We start from the raw sequence: 20,962 nt of genomic DNA on the forward strand, positions 1-20,962 counted from the left end.
AAGGGCGATCAGACTCTATGTGAATGCGGCGTGGTACAAACGACAAGGCACCTTATTAATTGCCTTCTATGCCCTGTTAACTTGATCTGGCACAGGCCATTATCAGTGCTGTTAAGTTGGCCAAATTCTGGGCCGATATTTTGTAAATAACGGTTTAATTTTATGTAATATCGTAATTTCATATATTTTATCTAATTTTCATCTGTAATCTATATTGTGCTACTGACACGAATAAATGAACATTGATATCCCTTACCTTCAAATTAAGCACGAAAAGTATATGTGATAAAGCTGAAGTAAACAGTGCTAATGTTTTTTTTTCTATCTCAGGCCGATCGACATGCTCATACTCAAGAGAGCACTATACTAGGCATAGGGACGTCACCTCGACGTTGGAATGCTGGGCTCACACCAATAATATTTAGTCTGCAGCGACCTTGCCTACAACAGAGCACGTGCAGCAGTCGCCATGTTTACCAAAACTCCACAACCGTAACGCAAGTGTTTGGACTGGACCCTTGATTGCCGAGTAATGTAGGACAAATATGGGGATGTTTATCTTCTCCGCGGGGCATTGATCCTTAAGAACCATTTAAAAAGCAGTCACTGCTACTCATCGAGGCGGAGGTCTGCTTCACTCACACGCTCGCTGTTTAACGTCCTTCACAGCCGAATTGACACCTAAATAAATAACATAATAATTTAGTCCTTACACTTACAAATTTTTACTCATATTTTCATCTCGGATGAGGTACTATGTTGGAAATATGTTCGGTTCCATTCGTGTCTGTCTGTTTTTATATTACGTGAAAAATTGGCTTATCAGAATTTCTCGAAACTCTGTATTTAAGATCGGGAATAGCCGGGATGTTCACTAGACTACATATTATTTTATTAGTACACAGTGGCGTAGGAATATTTAGAGGGCCAAAATAGGAAAAGTCAAATTTCGCCATTAATATTTGCTGTACGGTATCGAGTTGTGCAGTAATAAATAAATGGATAGATAGATGTACTTGGCCGTGCGGTTAGGGATGCGCAGCTATGAGCTTTAATTCGGGAGATAGTGGATTCGAACACCACTCTCAGCAGCCCTGAAGATGGTTTTCCGTGGTTTCCCATGTACCAGGCAAATCCTGATGTGCACCTTAATTCAGGCCACCGTCACTTTCTTCCCAGCCCTAGCCCTTTCCTATCCCATCGTCGTTATAAGATCCATCTCTGTCGGTGCAGCGTAAAGCCAATTGTTAAAAAAAAGTAGATGATTTATCTTTCATGGCGAAGTTAGGGACTCTTGTCCCTGTCTTACACTTAAACAATACTCTTAATACACTGCTAACATCCCTTACATATCTTACTATACCGAATTAATTGGCCTATATACAAAGTATCTAGTATACTAATAATATGCAAAAATAAAATGGCATACTGCTTCGTAAATACAATAATGATATGAATAATTAAACTAAAAATTAACAGGAATAATAATATTAATAGAAGTAATTATGATAGTAATATGATTATTAACAATAACCACCTAGATAACCGTACTATACTTTACATTTAATGTTAAAAAACTTGGTACAGGCCTAAGGAGTTGTTCGAGGGCTGAAAAGAAAGTAGTGGCAAGATATGTATATGTACGAATTGCAGAACCACCATACCTCTACAGACTTGCAACATGCTTCATCCGTTGCCAGACTTGTGGAAAGCGGAGGATACCAGCAGCAGTGCCCCATTTGTTGATGCCCGCGACGTAATGCCATTGAAGTACGAGTATGCCGTCTCGTGTATGGATACGCTTCCCTCGGAGTGGTTTCTGTAGTTTCGGGAAGAGATCGAAGCACGGGGATTCATGTCCGGTGAATATAGTGGATACTCCTGGGCTTGCACCACGCCGATTCTTCCCCCTCAGGAGCAGGGATGTGACAGCGCACATGTCTTGCAGGACAATGGGGGATGCGTTTGGAAATGGGGCTGTTTCCTTCGCATCTACGTCCTGCACTGTTGATTTTAATACACACCTGTTCATTTACACGCAACAATACATCGCACTACCACCTACCACAGAAGAACAACAACAACAACCATCAGCAAATCACTATATCGCTCGATATTATTTGGTGACTGCGTTGCAATTATTTTCCTTTACTTCTAAGGGAATATTTTAAGTTCCTATGTGAGTTCATGTAATATTATGCAATTTGTGTTTTCATTTAATTTCGTTGCCGTACTTTTGTAAGCAGACATTGTTACAGGAATATTTCATTTGTTAATAATAATAATAATAATAATAATAATAATAAGGTATTTAATTACAATACTTTCATATGTACTTGTTCGGCTGTCGTGAAGATCCAATTCCTCACGTGTAAGGGAAAAGAATTGTTTCAGTCTTGCAGTTATATCCGGCCCTCGTCTGTTAAGCTGAAAAAGACGACTCATTGTCAAATATTTAAACAGTACTAAACAGCAATAACAGGGTATCTAGCCGAGAGGATTGAGACACGTTTGGTTCACTAGGAATAATAATAATAATAATAATAATAATAATAATAATAATAATAATAATAATAATAATAATAATAATAATAATATTTTATTATTTGTATCCTGTTCGTTCTGCATGATTCATACTCCAAATAAGTAAATAAATAATAACAAATTTGCACAAACGAATTCTTATGGTGACATTATCTCCACACAGCTACTGCGAGTATCGCCACCGCATACACGAAGCCTGTCGGCTGCTCCGTTTTCCTCGGTAATCAGCCGCCGTGAGTGGAATCTGTAGTGCCTGCTTCCTATAAACTAGAGCAACGAGTTGATGAATTATGATTTAGAGAATAAAACTTTTTATTCAAATTCGTGGAAATCAAAACCTTCTGAATTAGTTTGAGAGATCGAGGGGTTTCTATAGAATCACGTGATATATGGAATTTTAAAACTTATTAAAAATTAGAAACGTGTTTCTATATCGATTCTGAACAAATAATATATCCTTATCACGAAATTATCTTACGGAACGAAAAAAAAAAGCTAAAACTGTCTTATAATATTCTTAGGATTTTGCCCCCACCCTCCACCCATCCCTTAACAATGAATAAATATAACAGCACAGATGCTTAAATAACTTTATTTGCAAACATCCTGATCGAACAATAAATGAATATCATTATTTCCGTATCATTATATTGAGATTTTCTTGTTTTTCAAACCTTTGTAATCTTCAAATTTTGAAAGTCTGTCTGCAAAAACTCGAAAAATGAATGTTTCACTAAAAGTAACAAGGGCTCGCTCCCGAAAACAAAATGTATAACGAAATAGTTCACAATGTAGACTAAATTCCTGTCTATCTTATAAACCTTTCGACGAGCACTTGTCATGTTAGCCCTTAAAAAGGGAAAAAGAAGCTTCTCTGAGTTCGTATTTCAAACTTGACGATCATGCTTCACGATCTACCTTTGTTTTTTTCGGTGAAGGGACGTAGTCATCAATTGAACGTCCAAGTCTAGGTCCAAACCACATACCATCAGCTCTCTGGGTCGAACGTCCCAATCTCGGTCCAAACCACAGGCCATCAGCACTCTGGGGTAAACGTCCCATTCTTGGTCCAAACCACATACTATCAGCACTCTGGGTCGAACGTCCCAATCTTGGTCCAAACCACATGCCATCAGCACTCTGGATCGAACGTCCCATTCTTGGTCCAAACGACTTACCATCAGCACTCTGGGTCGAACGTCCCATTCTTGGTCCAAAGAACATACCGTCAGCACTGTGAGTCGAACGTCCCAATCTTGGTCCAAACCACATGCCATCTGTAGCGGAAGCTGAACGTCCCAATCTTGGTCCAAACCACATGCCATCTGTAGCGGAAGCTGAACGTCCCAATCTCGGTCCAAACCACATACCATCAGCACTCTGGGTCGAACGTCCCAATCTTGGTCCAAACCACATACCATCAGCACTCTGGGTCGAACGTCCCAATCTTGGTCCAAAGAACATACCGTCAGCACTGTGGGTCGAACGTCCCAATCTCGGTCCAAACCACATACCATCAGCACTGTGGGTCGAACGTCCCAATCTCGGTCCAAACCACATACCATCAGCACTCTGGGTCGAACGTCCCAATCTTGGTCCAAACCACATACCATCAGCGCTCTGGGTCGAACGTCCCAATCTTGGTCCAAACCACATACCATCAGCACTCTGGGTCGAACGTCCCAATCTTGGGCCAAGCCACACATCATTAGCAGGGGAAGTTGAGCGTCCCAATCTTGGCCCAAACCACATGCCATTTGTAGGGGAAGAAGAACGTCCCAATCTCGAACCAAACCACATACCATCATTCCGAATTGAAGGTTCCAAACTTAGTCCAAACCACATACCATCTGCACCCTGGGTGAAACGTCCCAATGTTGGTCTATTCCATATTTCACTTGAATTGTTACTAGACTTGCCTATTATTTGTTCTAATTGAATTCCTTCCCGTTTACGAGAACGCAGGTTATCTTGCTCATTCAAGAACGCCTCCGAGGCGTTTGAGATTGCAAGTTCCGGAGACGGGGCTCGTCCCTGTGTCTGCAGAACGAGGAGTGCAGTTGCTAGGAGACATGTTGTTAGAAGCTCCATGTTGTATGCACTGCTCGCCTCAGACATTCTCCCCGGTATATATACGATGTGTTCCCGGTGGGCGAGTGAGTAAGAAATCAATGAGGTCTCCATCGAAATAGGTAGCCAATTTCTCTTGTTTAAGGTAATGAAATGCTAAGTTGTATCACCTCTCCTTCTCGACAATGCTATCAATTTCAAGCCTAGGGGAGATTCAATTTATCCCAAAGTTAATGAAATACTCATTGCCTTCATGGCCTGTACGGAGATGGCTTTGCTTTGCTTACGTCAGTGCTATTATTCTTCGTTACCGGAAGGAAATCGATACCATATAGTTCACCTTCATCTTGGTTTTTATCCTCAGTAAATGTTAAATATAATGCTACGTCAGAGCGGTATTTATAATTTATTTCTTCTTTTTTCTTACCCGAGAGTGGTCGAATTGTGGAATCAAGAGTTCATTTCTCATTTGTGATAAATTAATTTAAACTCTCCATCTCTTCAGCAGGGTTGCTATGAAATCGCTGATTTGAATCAAATTTAAATCAATCATTTTAAAAACATCACTTATTTAAATTGAGCAGTTGCTTAATTGCGGCCAGTATCCAGTAATCGGGAGATCGTGGGTTCGAGCCCCACTGTCGGCAGCCCTGTAGATGGTTTTCCGTGGTTTCCCATTTTCACGCCAAGCAAATGCCGGGGCTGTACCTTAATCAAGGCCACGGCCGCTTCCTTCCAATTCCAGGCCTTTCCTATCCTACCGTCGCCATAAGACATATCTGTGTCGGTGCGACGTAAAGCAAATATATATATTTAAATTGATAATGTATTGCTTGGTTTTGTTTTCAAATTTTAATGGAAAATTATTTATCGAACTATGAATACAGTGTATATAAATACATCGGTTATGGATATCACTAGCTTCGTAACTAATGCATATTTATTTACATGTTTTAACATCAACATTTAATATGTTATCAATTATATTATGGAGTCAAATATTACATCGAGATAATCTCATAAATCTTTGTAATTACTAGGAAACTTGCGCATATGACCTATTTGTGGTTTATTTGCTTAATAATGAATTTAACTGAAAAGCTGCGTATGTTTATGGACAACAGTAAACACTTAACAGTTATTAGTTCGAAGTATCCCCTCTGAACAGCAGGAAGGGGAAGGGGAAGGGGGGGGGGGGGTAATCTTTATCCTGGGACCCACATTAACACTTCATCATTACCAGGTGTCTCAATAATCCAAAGTTTTACAGTAGGAGTTGATGCGTAGCACTGTCGGATAATTTTTTAAATGCTATTTGTTCGGGGCGTCGACCCATGTGGATCTTTTGCCTCTACTGGCTCCATATTGTATGAACTTGCGCGTAATTGGAATGGCGGTAGTGTGGAATGTTGTGTGTGAGGAAAGGAAGATTAAGAACGTCACAAACACCCAGTACCCAGGCTAGGGATATTAATAATTACAATTAAAAAACCACTGACTCCACCGCGAATCGAACCCGGGGTCGCCGGGTGACAGGCAGACACGTTGCTCCCTACACCGCGGGGCCGTACATTGTTTGATGTTGCTAAAGCATATGACAATGTTGGCTATGAACGTCTTAAAAGATTCTTATTTCACACTGATATGCCTGATAATCTGCGAAACATGATTATCGATCGATCTTAATCAGGACAGTATTATTATTGAATATGACCTGAATAAAACCGGCTTCTAAAAGGCGTAACTCAACAATCCCCTGTCTCATGCTTAATTTAATATGGCGATTGATGATACTATATATAAAGAATATTGCTGAATCTGAGATATCTAACGCTCATGGATTCCAGCTGAGCCAGGATGTAGAGAGAGTGTCAAACCAAACCAAACCAAACCAAACCAAACCCCATGGCACTACAGCCCTTGAAGGGCTTTGGCCTACCAAGCGACCGCTGCTCAGCCCAAAGGCCTGCAGATTACGAGGTGTCGTGTGGTCAGCACGACGAATCCTCTCGGCCGTTATTCTTGGCTTTCTAGAGCGGGGCGCTGTCTCACCGTCAGATAGCTCCTCAATTCTAATCACGTAGGCTGAGTGGACCTCGAGCCAGCCGCCAGGTCCAGGTAAAAATCCCTGACCTGGCCGGGAATCGAACCCGGGGCCTTCGGGTAAGATGCAGGCACGCTACCCCTACACCACGGGGCCGGCAGAGAGAGTGTCAGCCATGGTAAAATCTAATGACATAGTTTTAATTACGAAGGACATACAATCAGTGTAGTCCCTGATCAACCTAACTGTTGAAAATTTGTCCAAAATTTGATTAAGTTATAAAATTATAAATGTTCAGAATGGTATTTTGACTGAAGGAAAGATATTGTTGCCAGATGGCAGTAAACGGGAATACATTCAGAGAGGGGAATCTATAACATATTTAGGGGTAACTTTCGTTGATTAAATTATTTTATTTATTTATTTTTATTTATTGACTTGTTTTATATGGCGTGGCTCAGGCTATGAAGCCTGTTGTTATGCAAAACCATCTCATATGTACTACATTGTACAAACTACAGAGTATTAACATTTCTAATTACATATAATTAATTATAAAAGTAAACTTAAATAATAGTTATAAACAAAAGGTAAATTTCTTAGTCACTATAAAAAAACATTAAATACTAATTTCTTAAGTCTATGTACCATTTATAACATATTTTTTTAAATACATTTCTACTAGGTATGTCTATACACTTATAAATTAATCAGAAAATGATCATATGACTTAAACACTTTGTCAATGTCAGCACTTCTTAAGCTCGATCAAAAAGTGAATGTTGTAAATCAGTACATTTGACCGAATTATATATTCACTCCAATTCATTCTATTGAACAAAATGCCTAATTGCTTTCTAAATGTTATTGATAAGATTATCCTTTCAGATGTAACGTATATGATTGGATTACCTCATGATTGTCCGAATGACATGCTTTATGTTCCTCGAAATGTTCGAGGACTGGACATAATGAAAGCCGAATGGAAAACTTGCATCCAAAATGTTAACATGTGTCAACGTTTGCTTCGTACAATTGATGGAAATCTTTCCCACTGTAGAGACATAGAAGCTGAAAATCAAGATGCCCGTTAACAACTAGATTTTTCCTTGAAAGAGGAATGCCTTTCAGTATTATGTATGGCCGAAGTTTGAGGTATGAAGGTCAGAGATCTTCTGATAGTAGGTATCATATTCGCCATAATAGTAAAGGATTAGAAACATGCCAAGATGTTCCCAAGGCTACTTCATGGATGAGTATCAGCAGAGACATTTCGTCTTCCTAGTGGACTAACTCAAATAAAATTTCAATACAACAGCAGTACGAACAGTGTTATGTGCTTTGGACCAAGACTGGGACGTTCTGCTCAGAATGCTTACGGTATGTGGTTTGGACCAAGATTGGGACGTTCGACCCAGAGTGCTGATGGTGCGCGGTTTGGATCAAATACCATCCAATGTCGCTATCTAGGTTGTGAAGAAGCGACGACTCTCGGACGTGTATTGGGTCGCTGTCCAAGAGGAGATTAAAAATAAAGAAATAATGGACATCACAATGTACATTCATACATCGCGACTGCTCTACGGAAAGCGCAATGTACGATGACATCCACTGTATCGCTGTAGATGGTTCAAATAAGCGTGGTATCAACCGTAAGGAGAAGACATTTATTGTGTTTGTTCCCGCAGTATGTTCTGACAAGAGCACACGATACGCGTCACTGATGAAGAGGAAAATGCTGCTTACTGACCATGTGCTGCTCACTTAAGTGAGAACTACAATACAATTGGATTCACGTGGAAAGTGAAGGGTCTTCTCTTTGGAGGCAGAGGAACCTCATTTAAGGACAAAATCTCATTCCTCAGGAAGCCGAGGTTAACACTCAAGAATCTACAACATCTCTCTCTTATGCTTCTCAAGGATTTCTTGCCCATTTTATCCAGCATTTGTATTATTGTTAGTTGTCTTTTTTCTTTTTATAGCTCTAATTTTTTTTTACGTGTTAGCAGTTCAGGCTTAGTACTTATCATTATTTTCGATATTGTTTTCGATGGAAATAAGTATTTGTTTTGTCTTCCGGATCGATGTAGTCATCCACAAGCTTGGTCGGACGTCTGTAGTTGAGAAATGTATATGTTGTATGTGTAGTTGAGAAATGTATATGTTGTATGTGTAAAGTACAGGAGAATGCGTCTGTCGAAGTACTGCTTGTATTATTGAAATACCGAGCAGGTGTCTGTGCGGCTTGGGGTGACGTAACTATCAGCTTGCATTCGGGAGATAGATGGTTCGAACCCACTGTCGGCAGCTCTGAAGATGGTTTTCTGTGGTTTCCCATTTCCACATCACTGTACCTTAATTAAGACCTCGCTTCATTCCCACTCCTATCCCTTTCCTATCCCATCGTCGCCATAAGACCTATCTCTGTCGGTGTGACTTAAAGCAAATTGTGAAAAAATGTATTATTGAAATGTTAACATCAAAGTGTAGTTTTTAATATTACAAAAACTGATAAACGTAGTTCTTTCCGCGTTGTGTTTTTCTTAAGTTGGTAAGGAAGATTTTACAGAATGTCATACGTGATCATCAACTTCACATTCTGAATATGCACGGCAAACTTGACCTTTCCTGTTTTTCTTGAAAATATTACAGACTAAATGCATTTTTTTATTCTGTTTGTTTTTCGATCGTTTACAAACGTGAATAGTAGTGATTTACTGTACATTTTATTTTTAAGTAGTGATAAAGTAAAAATTGTAATCGTGCTTCATTCTCTTAAGAGAAGATTGTATCCAGTTATAAATAATTTGAACACTGCTTTACGTTTAGTTGGTTTTGTTTGTTGGTTTGTTCAATTTTGTTAGTTTATTAGTAAAACGATATTTGTTATTATTGAACTTAATGAATGCATTCATGCATCTTCATTTTACAGTATACTGTCATACCTTTCAGCGTTCAATCTGCAAACGTTTGTGAATTTACTTTACGCATCCTCAATACTCTCTTTAGCCAGATCTTTGACTTAGTGGTCAGCATAATGGCCTGCGGTTCACAGAGCCCCGGTTTCGATTCCCGGGTGGGTCGAGGATTAAAACATAATGGCTAATTCTCTTGGCTCGGAGACTGGATATTTGTGCCGTCCCCAACAACCCTGAAACTCGTACACCACACACAATACTATTCTCCACTACAATAACACGCAATTCAATCAATCAATCAATACTGATCTGCATTTAGGGCAGTCGCCCAGGTGGCAGATTCCCTATCTGTTGCTTTCCTAGCCTCTTCCTAAATGATTTCAAAGAAACTGGAAATTTATTGAACATCTCCCTTGGTAAGTTATTCCAATCCCTAACTCCCCTTCCTATAAATGAATATTTGCCCCAGTTTGTCCTCTTGAATTCTTTCCTACTTTTATCAACGCCATTCAAACTTATTCGTCTACTAATGTCATTCCACGCCATCTCTCCGCTGACAGCTCGGAACATACCACTTAGTCGGGCAGCTCTTCTTCTTTCTCTCAATTCTTCCCAACCCAAACATTGCAACATTTTTGTAACGCTACTCTTTTGTCGGAAATCACCCAGAACGAATCGAGCTGCTTTTCTTTGGATTTTTTCCAGTTCTTGAATCAGGTAATCCTGGTGAGGGTCCCATACACTGGAACCATACTCTAGTTGGGGTCTTACCAGAGACATATATGCACTCTCCTTTACATCCTTACTACAACCCCTAAACGCCCTCATAACCATGTGCAGAGATCTGTGCCCTTTATTTACAATCCCATTTATGTGATTACCCCAATGAAGATCTTTCCTTATATTAACACCTAGATACTTACAATGTTCCCCAAAAGGAACTTTCACCCCATCAACGCAGTAATTAAAACTGAGAGGACTTTTCCTATTTGTGAAACTCACAACCTGACTTTTAACCCCGTTTATCAACGTACCATTGCCTGCTGTCCATCTCACAACATTTTCGAGGTCACGTTGCAGTTGCTCACAATCTTGTAACTTATTTATCACTCTATAGAGAATAACATCATCCGCAAAAAGCCTTACCTCCGATTCCACTCCTTTACTCATATCATTTATATATATAAGAAAACATAAAGGTCCGATAATACTGCCTTGAGGAATTCCCCTCTTAATTATTACAGGGTCAGATAAAGCTTCACCTACTCTAATTCTCTGAGATCTGTTTTCTAGAAATATAGCAACCCATTCAGTTACTCTTTTGTCTAGTCCAATTGCACTCATTTTTGCCAGTAGTCTCCCATGATCCACCCTATCAAATGCTTTAGACAGGTCAATCGCGATACAGTCCATTTGACCTCCAGAATCCAAGATATCTGCTATGTCTTGCTGGAATCCTACAAGTTGAGCTTCAGTGGAATAACCTTTCCTAAAACCGAATTGCCTTCTATCGAACCAGTTATTAATTTCACAAACATGTCTAATATAATCAGAAAGAATGCCTTCCCAAAGCTTACATACAATGCATGTCAAACCTACTGGCCTGTAATTTTCAGCTTTATGTCTATCGCCCTTTCCTTTATACACAGGGGCTACTATAGCATACACAACAGATGCCGTCCACCCTCGTCGGAGGATCTGCCTTACAAAGGCAGCACCCGACTAGCAATAGCAGCTATTATTAAATAATAATAATAATAATAATAATAATAATAATAATAATAATAATAATAATAATAATAATAATAATAATCGCTTTGCAATTAGCTGCGTGGCCTCGTTTTGTTCTACACGTCTTATCTTTGAATCATTTAAAACTAAGTTTAATCATCGTCGTATCCGTCTCGGTGTACTTATCTTAGCCTCTATGGTCAAGTCCATTCTTCTTCTTCTTCTTCTTCTTCTTGGTAACCTCCATCCTGCATTCATGTCACCAAATTCGATTTGCATCCACAACTTCATCCATCGAGTTTATTTCTATCTTAGCCCTTATCTCATCATTTGGACCGCCTGCCTACCACTGTTTCCTCCTGTTTTTACTAGCAATCATTCTCGCTGTCTTCTTGTCTGTTACTTCCGACTGATCGCATCAGTGTATTATATAAAATATTCTAGATTATTGTTACGCGTGAGAAACGATGAACATTTAATTTAAATCCGATTTAACTTTTTTTTTCACTTCTCCTTCGCTCTGTGAGAGGATCAATAGAGTAGTTTCCGGAAAAGGTCGGTAAAAACGTTGGTGGCGTCGGTGATGGTTTTTATAAGTGACAAGACAAAAAGCACTTCATAATGATTATTAAAAGTAGAACATAAATCATTTTGCTCGTGAAGGAAAGGAGTTATCGGTTAAAGGCAGGGTAAGACCATGAGAAAAGTGAATATGAAAGATCCCTAGGTATTTCACATCTCTTTCAGAAGTATAACAGTTCATGGGATGCCCATTGAAGGTCACACGAGAAGCCTAGCACGAGTGGAAGCAATATTTTATACAACAAGGGTCGCTGTGGTAACTACGCTACATCTCCCTAGCTAACGAGTTTGATTCCAGCTGAGGTCGGTGGCATTTGAGAGGCAACTTCCGCACGTTAAATAAATCCTTGTGAGCGATGAAATTGCAAATAACGTGACGTCTCCTGAAATAAGTAGCAATTGACATGATATGATACTGTATAGGCTTTTGGGATTATACTGTGTCAAGAAAATAAGGTGAAATTCTTAACGTTTCGCAGGGAACTGTGCCCTGCGTCCTCAGAAGAAATCTCGACTGTCCACGAGAAAGGTTTCTTAAACAATGACACTTTAAATTTGGAACGTTATAATAGAATGACAAAATAACAACATTGAAATGATGTTAATAATATAACAATGTTAACAAACTGAGAGCCTCTTGAGGTTGGTCGATTGTAACTCATCTGCATCACAAATCTGTAAACCTTCGCTCAGTAAATGAGAATCACACTATTATATTTTTGTGGCTTTCTTACTCAAGTGAGCAAATCAGGTTTCTAGACAATTGTTTTATAATGACATCACATTATATTGGTTTTATCTTTATAGATATCATGCTTGCCACACGGCACTATTTTCATATCAATTAATTTCATTTACCACACACTCCTGAAATATCGTCGCCAGAAATATTTTGCGACTTATAAGTATATACATAACAAGCGATAAAGGAAAATCGAAGATAACTTTGGAAAAAGAATCCATTTCCAGGAGAGAAAATCGAAAGTCGAGTTTTTGTTTGCAGAGAATCTGAAACATTTGCTGAATGTTATGGATAATCTGGTTTAGACTCGGTTCCACTTTGAGACTCGTCAGCTAATATAATGCGACGTCATTACTCGGCCGAAAGCTTCATAGCGAACTAGTTTAGCCCCTGAGTATACCGTCCCTTAAGACACAACGCAGAATACAGCCCAATGCGGCGGTTCAATGTCACGTGACTGACATGAACAAACACGTCCAGAAATTGTTTCGTTTCGCTTACTCACAGATTAGTTGAGTAATTTAGCTGTAAGGGACTTCTTGACTACTTTTACTTCTGGAGTAAAATTTCAAATGTGTCCCTAACTTAGGTAGTACCGGCTCTTCAGCGAAAATATAGATTGTATTTATAGGTATGATTGTTATAACCGGGAGATCTGTTCTTCTCCTAAACTATTTAAATAATGCATACTTTGTGCATTATCATTGTGTTAAAAATGACATTAATAAATGGCTAGCGTATAAATATTGAACCAGAATGATTTACTCGAACATAATAGTAATTAAAACAAAAAAAAGTAATTAACAGGATACAGTTTTTCTGTGCTTTCTTCAGGTGTTCATCGTATTTGCAACCACACTTCTATAATTATTACAGATAACGAAAAGTATCGCCACAGACAGAAAGGACCGAGCATAAAACAGACTCAGCTGGATGGTTGTAGCATACAGCAGCGCTTCACAGAAGTGCTTGGTGGGTTAACTATTAGCTTACTGCTGGGCGTCAGATTACTTCATATTGTGGTCTTTATACTCGGTCATGCAGGACTACAGTATGGATCCAATCTTGACAGATAAATACATTTACAACAAAAGTCCGGTAAAGTCTGGTGATGCTGGAAATGTCATATTATGAATAGTTTAAAGGAAGTAGATAGATAGTTTTACTTCTTTCTTTCTTTCTTTCTTTCTTTCTTTCTTTCTTTCTTTCTTTCTTTCTTTCTTTCTTAATCCGTTTACCGTACAGGGTTAGTTTTCCCTCGGACTCTACTGCCTGAAGGTTAGTGTTCTGGAGCGTGAGACTTTGGGTCGGTGGAATGAAATTGGGGAGGAGGACCAGGATCCCTCCCAGGTGCCCTCACCTGCTATGCTGAACAGGGGCCTTGTGGGGGATGAGGATGGGAAGATTGGAAGGGATAGACAAGGAAGAGGGAAGGAAGCGGCCGTGGTCTGAAGTTAGGTACCCTCCCTGTATTTGCCTGGATGAGAAGTGCGAAAGCACGGAAAACCACTTCGCGGATGGCTGAGGTGGGAATCGAACCCCCACTTCTACTCAGTTGACCTCTTGAGGCTGAGTGGACCCCTACCAGTCATAGTACCACTTTTAAAAATTTGGTTGCAGAGCCGCTAATCAAACCCGGGACTGCGAGGGTAGCAGCTAACCACACTAACCAACTACACCACAGAAGCGGACATATTTTTACTTGGTTAATATAATAATTATTGATGGCAGAAGTAAGGACGGCATAAAATGTAGACTAACCCAAGCAGGGAAGACCACCTGTACAGAAGGAAAGTTTCTTACTTTAAATTCAGAATAGGAAGAAAATAGAAACTAAAATAGAAATATGTTTCTGAAGACTTCTGGGTGGAACGTGACACTGTGGAGAAATAAATAAAAGAATAGGAATGGAAGTCTTTGAAAGATGGGTTTCAGAAGAACGTTGCAAGTAAAATGCGTAGAATGGACCACATTTGAAGTGTTACTGAATCAAGCTGGTGATAAGTGGACGTTTAGCGACTTTTAGCCAGCAGAAGGGATAGGATGATGGCACTTATTCAGTTGGTTTTTAGTGAAGTACAGACAGTAAGAATGGTACGGAAAGGCCAAGATATGAATAATATGACAAAGAGATGGAGTATGTCTAGGATGTAGTATTAATTTAGAAATTAAGAGGTTTCCACAGAATAGGGTGGCGAATTTGACTTCACAAACCTGGATGGATTCAATTCGTATCTACCCGTTGTAAACATCTCTAGCCTGCAATACGGCCCTGTTGGGAGTTTAAAAAATGTTCGTCCCTTTTAATATAACTGTACAGCGGCCAAGACAAAACTTGCTAATTTTTGTAAACTGGCCTCTTGTTGTCTGGGTCAGTAGATTGATTTTATGCATAAAATAAATTTCACCGGTGCTTGATAGTACAATACATATAAATGAAATGCATATTTTATTTTCTTAAATGCAAAAATACGTATTTTTCCCGTAACTTCCCTCTTCCGGTCATGGGTCAATTGCTAGAAAGTAGTTAATAACATATCTGCAATGCGTTCGGTGTCAAAGAAAAAACTAAAAAAAGGTAACGTGTGTTTTGATGAACCATGTTCGTGAAAAGACTAAAATAGAAGAGGAATTTACAAAGAAGAATTGTGATGTTTTTCACTTGTATCTGTGACATCATCCGATATAGAAATTACAGTTTCGTTGTATAAAATATAAGAATATAGGAAACGTAGAAGCATCACACAAGAAAATATCAGAATAACGTTCCTCGTTTACTGTACCAGCCACGAATAAGCTATGGTTTTCCACGAAACAAATAGTTTGTGATTTTTCTTCGCTTTTTGTGCATATAATGCCACATATTTTTTTTACATTTTTCGTGCATATATATATTACTATTTGATTATGCATACGAATCCGGGTTCTATTTTTCACATTCGTGTTTGGAGACCTCTGGAAACAGCTGAGGGAAGAGTTAGCAACATAGTGTAAGGTAAGGGTAAATTCATTAAGCGTGCGTTTCTGTGATTCAGATGCCACATAAGACTGTATGTCCCGTGGCTATGATCTCAGTATCACAAAAAATTACATGCTTGTTTTGCTTATTAAGCACGCTTGCGTTCTTCTTTTAGATTCCGTAGTTAAGTAACATGAAGTACACGTTAATGTCACAGTGGCTCCTTTACATTCTTCATTATGACATTTTAAAGAAATTGAATGCTTAATGCTTCTAACGGGAAATATTATCTACCACATTTTCCAGTTTATGAATGCTTATGAAGCTGTCTGTCCTGTACACTTGTTCAATATGAAGTATAATAATGGACGACTGTATTGAAATTCCACGTGTGCCAGCCGTGGCTCGTAAATCTACATCCAAAAACATCCTAATACATTGTCCAGCGTGAAAGTAGAAGGGCCATTATGAACCCTAGACCGTTAAAATAACTTTCTTGGAGAATAATGGTGCATAATTTGAAAAGGATCGGCAGCAGTAATCGCATGTCGTGGCTATAAGCAGAGCCTGGCAATTGCAGCGTATTTATGGTCTGGGGAGTTCCATATACCATTGAAGCCTCCAGGCGCCGATAAAATCTGCAGCGTTTGTTAACTCCCAGTAACTGATGGTTAAGAATAACACTTGCGTGCCTATGAAATATACCAGTCCTATAAACATACACGGTATATTCTTCTACGACAATATTTGCGTTACGAAAGCTAGGTTCGTGTTATATTGTAATCGCCATCTATACAAATAAGAGTTATACTTCCCTTGGTGTTGTGTAACAATACCTGAGCCCATATAAATAGTACCGCCAGACAGCTTTCGGCTGTTGTGAGGAAGTGTTCTGGGCGTGTTGAGCGCCTGTGCCGTTAATAAGCTTGATATACAGTATCTGTCTGTCATATTACGTGCCGATTGAATTTACTGCTTCGTAATTTACTTACGTTTTGATGACACTTGACCTGTTTCTCTGTAGTAATAATGACGAGATCTTTAGATTTTTTCTAAAGAGAGACTGGAGCTTAAGTTGTAAGTTATTTTGGTTATTTAGCGAATAACTACAAAAAGTAAGTAATGTTAACGGAAGTGCACAAATATAAAATACAGCAAATAAGCAACATAGAGAACAACATTTTCAACCCGTAGAAATAGTGTTTTATTTTTGCATTTAAACAGTTTGAGCCGCAGTCTCTCAATATGTCGGCTGTCGACTTCTTCAGAGTAACACAGTTACGTCCTGTTGATTGTTCGGTCTGTGGTCAAATGTGTTAATGAAGATATGTCAGTGTGCTATTCAGATGAATTTACATGAAAGCAAGTGCATCTTGGTGCGATAAAATGGGAGTGATGACACGAAAACCATAAAATTGTAGCCATAGACAGCTGTTGGTTGGCTGAAGTTCCTTATATTCGTATTCCGGATTGATAATTAAAACCGTGAGCTAAATTGTCTTCAGGAATTAAAATTTTCATATTCAAAATTTCCTATCAGTGTGATACTAAATTAATTGCTTCTTGAAAGAGCATCAGTCACATTTCCTCCCGAAATTGAGATGAATTTCTTATCTACAGCGCTCTGTAAAGGAAGCGCATACACATCTATACCTCATTAGTATCAGGAGTACTTCCAGGAGCTTACCTCTTCGCGTCCTGAGACATGGGAAGGACAAATTGAAGATGATTAGAGGACTTTTTGTCCGTTGGTTCACTGCCTGTTCTTTATCTTCAGACGAGAAAATGTGAAAAACAAGACGTTTAATACCCATGGGGTCTAAAGAGAATGAAAAGTTGACCAAGAGAGGTTAGGTAGGAAAGATGAAAGCGATGAGTCTAACACAAGTAAGTGGAAACAAAAAAAAACTCCACTAAAGGCCCATGGTCGGTAACCCACGCTGCCATGTTGAGACTTTTTGCTTGTTTTAACGTCACACTAACTCAGACAGGTTATCAGCGGCGATGGGAAAGGAAAGAGCTAGGACATAGCAACATGATCTCCAGTTCTAGGAGCACGGGGACGTCACTTCGTTTCAAAAATTCCACATGCATTAGCCGAGATTCGAACCCACGAACTCCTTGGTAAGAATCAAGTGACCATGCCACTCAACTATCACGTCCTCCAAGGGAGGAGAGAGAAATCAGCCATGGTCATAACTTTGGTACAGCCTAGGATGTGCGCGGTGTGAAATTGGGAAACCTCGGTAAACAATCTTCAGGACTGCTGATGGTGGAGTTTGAACCCATCATACCCCGAATGCAAGCTTACAGCTGCACGCCAACCCGTTCGGTCCCATGGTAAAAGCTCCTGGGGTTTAGCCCCTTTGAATCACCTCTTACGGCAGGCAGGGGATACCGTAGATCAGTTTGAAGATAGCCATCTGATATCGCTATACCCTGGAAACGAACCGTTATCGTACGTGTGTTTGATTGAACTGCTATAAATGAAGGATCAGGGGGAAAGAAACAGATAAGTCAGTTTATGTCGTAATAGAGTTATTGGTGATATACTGGGCAACGGACCAAGCTTAATTCCATTTATTACATTTCGGAATTCAGTTATTCAAAACATATGATTTAGTAACTCCTTATTTATCTAGTAACGTCTTGAGATTAAAATTTGGTTTTCTCTGAGTTGTGAAGGAAGTTGACTTACCTGTTGTATTCCCTGACCCTTGAAATGTTGTAAATTAAAAAGTGAAATTGCTGGTTTCTTCTTCTTCTCCTTCTTAAGGTGCCGTCAGCTCACAGAATAATGGCGACCATCATGGAATATTTTTTGTTTCCTGTATCAGAGTTGGATGTGGAACCACTGTCGGAGGTTTCGTGCCAAGGATAATAATCTCCACCTACGTCTTTTCTATTTTCTGTTCTACGATCAGTTTATTGTATAAGGCTTTATTTGTCATTTGGGAAGTTGTGCTCGAAGTAGGCAACTTTCGTGCGTTTTGTGTGGGTTAAGACTAATTTGTGGATTACTTACTGTAATTTTGTGGTTATTTTTTGCTAGGGGCTTTACGTCGCACCGACACAGATAGGTCTTATGGCGACGATGGGATAGGAAAGGCCTAGGAGTTGGAAGGAAGCGGCCGTGGCCTTAATTAAGGTACAGCCCCAGCATTTGCCTGGTGTGAAAATGGGAAACCACGGAAAACCATTTTCAGGGCTGCCGATAGTGGGATTCGAACCTACTATCTCCCGGATGCAAGCTCACAGCCGCGCGCCTCTACACGCACGGCCAACTCGCCCGGTAATTTTGTGGTTAAGAAAGGTGTTTGAACCACGAGCAACAGGGTGTGCTCATATACATACGCCGTTAAATACGACTCTCCTCAGGAGACTAGCGGCTACTCTGCTTTGAGCCACCCAAGCATAGCTCGAGTTTCTTGAGCGAGCTCTTTAGCATACGTCTCGTCTTTTGTGCGGCCCGGGTGTTTATGGTCTTTTTTCATCGCCTTCCCGCTGCTCTTTGTGCTAGTTCTTACGCGCAGTAGTTAAACTGGAGTAGATTATGGTGTGTAAGCTAATTACAGTGGCGTGTTGACCGACACACGAAACAAACTGGACGATGATTCACAAGCTAAAACTATTAACCTACTACTCTGTGGCTGAGTTACTCTTCTTATACGGTTTTTAAATGTACCGTCAGTATCGGCTGTTCTATGTTCAGCAGTTTACTAAAAGTCAGTCAACACTGTACAGGCCATGAAGACCCTGGGAGGGATGGAAGGTAAAAGCCTACACTTGTCCATAACCTAAGCACTTTCTGATAGATAGATAGCTAGATAGATAGATAGATAGATAGATAGATAGATAGATAGATTTACTTGGTGCGTTAGCATGGTTAGCTCTACGGTCGGCCGCCTTTGCCCCCAGGAATTAACCTGTTACTCATACTTTGTGTAGGCTGAGTGAACCTCAGGGCCATGTGCATCTCTGGAACGTCCTTTCGGTTGAACCGAGCACGTCTTTTCTCCTGAAGCTGAAGTATTCTAGACAGCATGCTAAATAGATATTTCATTTCGTAGATCTAGTGGAAGCTGCAATCTATAATTCTTTACAGACTGTCTAAGAACTGAGGAATAAATAAAAACGTCGAAAGAGACTGTGTCGGGGTCGTCGTTGCATGTGTTGACGTAGATTACATACCGCGTGATAGGTATTGTCGAAATAAAGTTTCTAGTCTGTACGGATTTGCTTTCTTTTGCTTAATTCTACGATCATGTTAACTGCACCGGAGCCATTCCACCACCAGCGTATTGCAGTACACTATACTCGGCTGGGGCTCCAGTTGTTCAGACTTGCCTCATAACTTTCAACCGCCTCTTTGAGATACTCTGGGTAAGTCTTTTTTTACGCTCGGTATAGACGATTTTGGTCTTTCTGGAATTCTTACAAGCAGCCATACCGTCTCAAATATGTTTTCGATAGTGTTGAATCTATTTACTGTCTATATATCGTGACAGTTGGCGAAAGAACGTATTTTTGCAAAGTTCGCACTACAGTTTTCTCAGACACTCACTGCATGATTCTTTTTCACCAAATACTTGTAGAACTACAAATGACACTCGCACGACGTGCTACCACGCCAGAGTCCGGAGCTAAGCGAGCGAGTTACCTGCGCGGCATTATTGATGATGATGATGATGATGATGATGCTTGTTGTTTAAAGGGGCCTAACATCTAGGTCATCGGCCCCGGCATTATTGGATCACCTGATGACGTCACGTCGATGTTGACTTTTGTTGCTAGATACATTGATCCTTCTTCTATACAATGAGATATTGAACTCTGCTATCGCACGAACCAAGAAATAATTTCAATTTTTAAAATGTTCATGTCTTTGCAACGTTCAGTTGCCTAAGTACCGTACCAAAACGATAGACGTATTTTACGTCAAAAAGCATAAGATAGCAATAGTAATGTTATTGGTTTTAAGCCCTGCTAATGCATTTTACGGTTTTCGGAGACACCGAGGTGCCTAAATTTAGCCCTGTAGACGTTCTTTTACGTGTGAGTAAATCTACCGAACACGAGGCTGATGCATTTGAACACCTTCAAATTTGTAGTAGAGAAATTGTTTAAAATGAACTTTACGTTACTTTATAGTTCAGACTCATACTTGAAACAATTTACGCATGGTTGGTATGGGAAAACTTGAGATCCAGACATTCGTCTTTACCTCTCAGTCTCAAGGTACGTGGACTTGCATGAACTACTGTAAATTCAGCTGCAAATTCGTTAAAATTCAAATTAGTTGTATCTTACGGTTAGACAATTCTGATCATATGTCCTCAACTACCATGTGCAGAGATTTTTGCTAGTTGCTT

General features: G+C 39.7%; 2 protein-coding genes across 2 annotated transcripts in view; one reads left to right on the top strand and one right to left on the bottom strand.

The window, feature by feature from the left end:
- The window catches only part of LOC136878189 (uncharacterized), a 266,784-nt gene that overhangs the window by 124,549 nt on the left and 121,273 nt on the right, over positions 1–20,962 (top strand). The window lies entirely within an intron of this gene.
- Positions 3,324–4,662, bottom strand: LOC136858837 (buccalin). Its single transcript, XM_067138640.2, has one exon. It carries the CDS (start codon positions 4,660–4,662, stop codon positions 3,445–3,447), a length of 1,218 nt encoding a protein of 405 aa, XP_066994741.2. The 3' UTR covers positions 3,324–3,444.

This window comes from Anabrus simplex, chromosome 1 (assembly GCF_040414725.1).
Source record: "Anabrus simplex isolate iqAnaSimp1 chromosome 1, ASM4041472v1, whole genome shotgun sequence".
Taxonomy (NCBI): domain Eukaryota; kingdom Metazoa; phylum Arthropoda; class Insecta; order Orthoptera; family Tettigoniidae; genus Anabrus; species Anabrus simplex.

Excerpts from the sequence above, each read along its gene's own strand:
- LOC136858837 (XM_067138640.2), bottom strand. The coding sequence starts at position 4,662 with ATGTCTGAGGCGAGCAGTGCATACAACATGGAGCTTCTAACAACATGT.